Consider the following 6,349-nt stretch of genomic DNA (forward strand, 5'->3'; position numbering starts at 1 on the left):
GCCCTCCCCGCTAAGCCAATTTGCCTGGCTCGCTGCTGCCCTTCTGCTGCTACGTGCTACGGGTCCTGCCCGCCCCGGCCCCTAATCCGCCCGCTCCTAATCGCCTGCCGGAGACACGACAAAGGGGCTCCCGGCCAGCCGCACCCGTCGCCCCGCTCCGCCCGCCAGCGGGCACCGAGCGGCAAGTTTCTGCTCGTCCGGCCCGGCTCTGGGCTCCGTTCCCGCCGGCCCCGCCGCTGCGGGACGCGCCGTTCGCTTCCTCCGGCGCGTTTCGTTGCAGCCCTCCCGGGACTGGCCGCAACGGGCGACCCGGCACGGCTCGGCGAGCCAGCACAAAGACAAGGGACGCCGGCACAGCTCGGGGACCCAGGGCGGGGAGTTGCTCCCCTCCCGGGACGCCCTTGCACCGGCCGCCCGCTGCCACCCGGCTCTCGGGGCCGCTCGGCCGCGGGTCCGCGCCCGGCGGCGGATGCGGCGGAGCTCGGTACCGGCGGCCGAGGCGCGGAGGATGCGCTACGGCTCCGCCAGACCTCTCCGGCCGACCTGTCCGGGGCGGGGAGGGTCCTGCGTTTGCACCCGGGGGCCTCCGGGCCGAGGCGGGCAGCACCGAGCGGGGCCAGCCGTGCGGCGGAGCCGGGCTCCGGCAGCGGCGGGGCAGCCGCGGCGTGGCCCCGGGAGCGCTTCTAACCTGCGCCTTTCCCCGATTTTGTTTTGCAGGGGCGTTTTGAGGGGGAATGGAGGCGATCGCCAGTCAGATGGGAAATGGGAGAGATGCAAGCTCCTCCCCAAATTCAAAGCAAGAGCTGCAGCCGTACCAGGGCTCCAATACCCTCAAGCCCAATCAAGTGGGTGAGACCTCTCTGTACGGCGTGCCCATCGTGTCCCTGGTCATCGACGGGCAGGAGCGGCTGTGCCTGGCGCAGATCTCCAACACGCTGCTCAAGAACTACAGCTACAATGAGATCCACAACCGGCGGGTGGCCCTGGGCATCACCTGCGTGCAGTGCACGCCAGTGCAGCTGGAGATCCTGCGGCGGGCCGGGGCCATGCCCATCTCCTCCCGCCGCTGCGGCATGATCACCAAGAGGGAGGCGGAGCGGCTCTGCAAGTCCTTCCTGGGCGAGCACAAGCCGCCCAAGCTGCCCGAGAACTTCGCCTTCGACGTGGTGCACGAGTGCGCCTGGGGCTCTCGGGGCAGCTTCATCCCGGCCCGTTACAACAGCTCCCGCGCCAAGTGCATCAAGTGCAGCTACTGCAGCATGTACTTCTCCCCCAACAAGTTCATCTTCCACTCCCACCGCACCCCGGACTCCAAGTACACCCAGCCCGACGCCGCCAACTTCAACTCCTGGCGCCGTCACCTCAAGCTCAGCGACAAGACGGCCACGGAGGAGCTGTCGCACGCTTGGGAGGATGTCAAGGCCATGTTCAACGGCGGCACCCGCAAGCGGACCTTCTCCTTGCAAGGGGCGGCCGGTGGCGGGCCCGGTGCCGGTTCCCCGGCCGCCAAGGCCGCTCTGCACCCGCCGCCGCCCGCCGGCCCCGAGCTGGCCCCGGCGCACAAGAGCCTGCGCTGCAGCGGGCAGGAGCCGGCGGGCGATCGGGGGGCGCTGGGGCTGCCGGCGGCGCACGGCGGGGCGGCGGGCGCGCACGGCGGGGCGGGTGCGGTGCGCAGCTACCCGGTGATCCCTGTGCCCAGCAAGGGATTCGGGATGCTGCAGAAGCTGCCGCCGCCGCTCTTCCCCCACCCCTACGGCTTCCCCGCCGCCGCTTTCGGACTCTGCCCCAAAAAACAGGAGGACGCGCTGGGCGGCGCAGGAGGCGGTGAGGCGGGTAAGGGCGGCGCACTACCCCCCGGCATGTTTTGGGGACCTCCGCACCCCCACCCGCACCAACCGGCCCAGCCACCCCACCAGCCCGGAGCCTCCAAGGACACGGGCGTCTACCCTTCCTTCCCCGTCTTCTGGCCGGCCGCCGGCAGCCTGCCCGTGCCGCCCTACCCGGCTCAGAGCCAGGCCAAGGCGGCGGCCACGGCCGTGGTGGTGGCAGCGGCTGCGGCGGCGGCAGCGGCGGCGGCCGAACCGCCGGGTCTGTCGGGCCGGCACGGCGAGTTGGAGGGCTCGGAGCCGTCGGGCAGCGGGAGGAGCAGCGCTACCCCCCAGGAGGGAGCCGGGGCGGAGGGCGAGCGCTGCCCCAGCGCGTTGTCGCGGGCGGCAGGTGAGGAGGAGCGCTCCGGAGACGAGGCGCTGCTCCCACCGCTGCCCCTGCCCAGGAAGGGCAGCTACCTCTCCGCCTTCCGCCCGGTGGTGAAAGACGCCGAGAGCATCGCCAAGCTCTACGGCACCCGGGAGGCGTACGGCGGAGCGGGGCCCCGCGGGCCCGGCTACCTCTCCCCGGACTTCCTCAGCGAGGGCAGCTCTAGCTACCGTTCGCTCTCCCCCGGGGGGGACACGGCCGAGGAGCCCGAGGTGGATGTAGAGTCCAACCGCTTCCCGGAGGACGAGGAGGAGGACGCCGTCGCTGCCGCCGCCCACCCCGAGGGACGGGAGCCGCCGCCGCCCCGGCTGCTGGCCGGTACTGAGGACCCGCCGCCGCCCGCCGGGGCCGACGGGCCAGAGGAGAAAGCGGGCGATCTGGCGACGGAGGAAGGCTGCCAACAGCCCGACCGCAGCCCCGAGCGGAGCAGCAGCAGTGGCGGCTACGAGGTGCGGGCCCGGGGGAGATGTGCACCCGGGGGTCCCTGCGGGGCCGACCCCGGGTCCCCGCCGCCTCCCTGACTCGCTCTTTTGTAGGTGTACGCGCCGGAGAGGGGGGAGCATCTGCAGCCTCTGAAGACCGCCGCCTCCCTGGGAGCCCCGGCCGCGTACCTGTGCACCCCAGAGGCTAAGGGTAAATCGGGCTGGGGGCCCAGGGGGTGGGAAGCCAGTGTATATCGAGGCAGCGACCCCAGGCGCTGCCCCACCCCGGCTGCTCAGTCCCGGGGGCGCAACCAGGCAGCCGCTTTCGTTTGGGGGATTTGGGGAGAAAAATAAGAGCAAACGGTTTTCGTATGCGGAAGGGGCCAAGCCCCCCCGCCTGGGCCCGGGGCTGCTGCTGTCGGACGGGGCCGGTGCAGCGGGGATGGGCTGGCGAAGCCGCACACGGCCTGGCGGGACAAAGCTACTTTCCAATAGCAAAGCGATTAGGATGTCCGCTAAGAAGGTTTTAACGAGGGCTTTGTCCGTAATTATGTAATTAAGGATATATCAGGACCATACTTTCATTGCTTATGGTTGAAAATCGGTTTATTAACTTTAAGAGCAAGATAAAGAAGACAATCACTCCGCGGCAGAGGATTTAGAGACCAGAAAATCCTATCAGGACCAAAGGAATGTCTCTCATCCCAGCCCTGTAAATACCGACAGAGGTAAGCGCCGCTCCGCGCTCCGCCGCGGCCCCTCCACGGGGTGACGCGCGGTCCCTGCGAGGAGCGATGCGCGGTCCGCGGAGCCCCGAGCGGTGGGGCTGACGGGGCTTTGTCCCCCCGCAGGGGAGGACGGTCTCGGCATGGATGCTGCCGGGACGCAGCTGGTGGAAAAAGACATCGAAAATTTGGCCCGAGGTGAGGAGGGGGCGCGTCCCGCGGCGGGACGGGGGCGGCGGGGCTCGGGACCCCGCCGGGACGGGGCGGGCGAGCCTGTGGGGACCCCCCGGCCTCTCCCCGCGGCTCGAGGTATTTGTGTTTTCTACAGGAGTGATTAACTCCTGTGATTAATGTAACGTAATGCGATTAGCGCCGCGCTGAGCCGCCTCCATATGGAAAAGTGCGGGGTCCCCTCACCCCACTATGTATTTTTAAACAGATGAGTTACAAAAACTGGTCCTGGAGCAAATGGAATTGAGGAAAAAGCTGGAAAGGGACTTCCAGAGCCTGAAAGGTACAGGCGATCCCCCGCCTTGCCCCGGCCGGGGAGCGGGCCCCGCATCGGGGACCGGGGCTGACCTCCCTGCTCCCCCAGATAACTTCCAGGACCAGATGAAGCGGGAACTGGCGTATAGAGAGGAGATGGTGCAGCAGCTCCAGATCGTCCGAGGTACGGCCCGGCCGGCCGCGGCCATCCGGCGATTATTAATTTTATTTTGTATCTCAATTTTATCTCTCTTTTATTTATTTTTTTTTTAACACAAAAAACACCCAAACAAACAAAAGCAAACGATATCTTTTGGTGAACCCCACTTAGCCTGGGGATTTCGAGCCGCGCTGCAAACGGGTGAGAGGCATCATTACATGGGAGCGAATGAGCCTTCCGTCTCGCAGCAATTTCCACCCGGGCTAAATTAAAAACCAAGGGGTAAAATTACCTGGGAAGCGATGCCCGCCTTTACGCACATCCCGCACCCCCTCCATCTTACGCACATCTTATCCCCCTCCTCCCCTTGCCCTGCGGACGAACGCGGTGCCCTTGACCCCAGCGCATCCCTGACGGGGATCCCGTGTCCCCCTCATGCCAGGCGCGTTGTGATGCCCTCCCCCTTTTTCCAGATACTCTGTGCAACGAGCTGGACCAGGAGAGGAAAGCGCGCTACGCCATCCAGCAGAAGTTGAAAGGTACCGGGGCAGGACGTGAGGGGGGCACAGGGGCCGACACCTCCCCACTCCCCCGTGTGGGGCGTCCCGGGGAGAAGGGGGGTGACGGCTCCTTCGCTTTACAGAGGCCCACGACGCGCTGCATCATTTCTCCTGCAAAATGCTGACCCCGCGGCACTGCACGGGGAACTGCTCCTTCAAACCGCCGCTGCTGCCCCAGTGACCCCCCCCCCCCCGGACACCCGCCTTCTCCCGAAGCCATGCGGGCAGAGCCCACACAAGCCATTTCCACGAGGAGACACTTGTACATAGAGGACTTGGAACCCGGCTTTCCTCGGACTGGTGATAAAGCGGGGAGCGGCCCCGAGCCGGCCAGAGGGGGAACCGGGCCCCCTCTGCAATCCCCCGCTCCGCCTCCCCCTCCCTCCCTGTGTGTCCGCTTCTTCAACCTTTGTCCAGACTGGAAACAAAAGTGGCTATGTGCAATGGATATAAATGTACTGTGATTCTCTTGGTACAGTATTTGTTGGATTTTTATTTATTTATTATGTATATTTATTTCCTCCCCTTCTCCCCCCCACCTCGGGCCCCTTCTTCCCTTACCCCCCCTCCCCCTTGTAAATTTATGGATGTAACAGCACTTTAACGGGCGGTTCGCGACTTCGGAGGCAAAACAACGCTCGCCCGCTCTGGGGAGAGACCCCTCTGTACGTGATTTTGGTTCTTTAATAAAAACCGACTTTAAGAAGCCGCCTGATGCATGGGGGTGTCCCCAGGGGGCGGGGTCCTCCCCCGGGCCCGGCCGACACGGAGTCTCTTAGCTGGGGTGTGGGGGTCTGCCCGCTCCCCACTAAGTTCCCCTTTCCGCCCCCATCTCCTCCGCGCCGCAGCCGGGAGCTCATTAATGCCCATTTATATGCTCGTTTCACACATGAAAGTATTACATTAATGAGCTCTGAGAGCGGGTGTGGAGATGCTCGCACACCTATTAGCCCTAAATACCTGTTTTCAGCCCAGAATTAACTTAGCGCGACATTTCAACGGGTTGCGGGGCTGAGACAGGGGTGTGGGGATGCACCTTGCACCGGGGTCCTGGGGCTCACCGGCGAGAGAGGGGACACACACACACCGCACCGCCGGTCCCACGACGCACCGGGGCTGCGAGGACCGGAACGAGGGGATGCACCTCGCACCGCAGCGGAGCTGCGGGTACCAGGATGCAGGAGCGGCGGGGAGGCTGAGCTGCCCGCGGGGTTCCGGCCGTGTGAGCCATCCCCGGGAGTTCCGCAGAGCGGATCTGTCGTAATTATTTTCTGAGACTCATTAGGCGGAGGAACAGCAGTTCCGCGGCCTCGGTCGCCACCGCGTGGGTACAGCCGGCGGTGCAGCCCCGCCTCCGGTGCTCCGGCCCGGTGTCCTCCCCCGCTCCCCGCCCGTGGGCCCGGTCTGGCGGCACCTACCGGGGCTGCTGTTTTGCAAAGGACCGGGTCCTCTTGCAGGGCCGCATCCTGCACAGTCCGTGTCCGCCCAGCAGCTCTTCCAGCCGGTGTGCAGCCCTGCTCTGAGCTAGGGTCGGGCCAGGGGCCTCCAATCTAATCCCCCTGTGAGTCTTCGATCAAACCCCGTGGGTTTTATTAGGCATTATCCCCCCTTAGCAGCTCAGCATGGCTTTTCTCCACGGCAGGGATGGGGCACTGAGTCCCTGACCCTGGGATCAGCTGTGCTGGAATGGGAGCATCATCCTCCATCACCTGTGGGTGATGAAGACCAGCCAAGCCAGGC

The 6,349-nt window shown here is 65.7% G+C and overlaps 1 protein-coding gene across 1 annotated transcript; it reads left to right on the top strand.

Moving 5' to 3' along the window:
* Positions 1-734: 734 nt before the first annotated feature.
* SKOR1 (SKI family transcriptional corepressor 1) lies at positions 735-4,790 on the top strand (the record flags this gene model as incomplete). Its single annotated transcript, XM_082060714.1, has 8 exons — positions 735-2,705; positions 2,793-2,889; positions 3,299-3,406; positions 3,530-3,601; positions 3,843-3,917; positions 3,999-4,073; positions 4,523-4,588; positions 4,693-4,790. The coding sequence occupies 8 exons, from the start codon at positions 735-737 to the stop codon at positions 4,788-4,790; spliced, it is 2,562 nt and encodes an 853-aa protein (XP_081916840.1).
* Positions 4,791-6,349: the final 1,559 nt, after the last annotated feature.

Source organism: Streptopelia decaocto, assembly GCF_964273445.1.
Source record: "Streptopelia decaocto genome assembly, chromosome: 9".
NCBI classification, from domain to species: Eukaryota; Metazoa; Chordata; class Aves; order Columbiformes; family Columbidae; genus Streptopelia; species Streptopelia decaocto.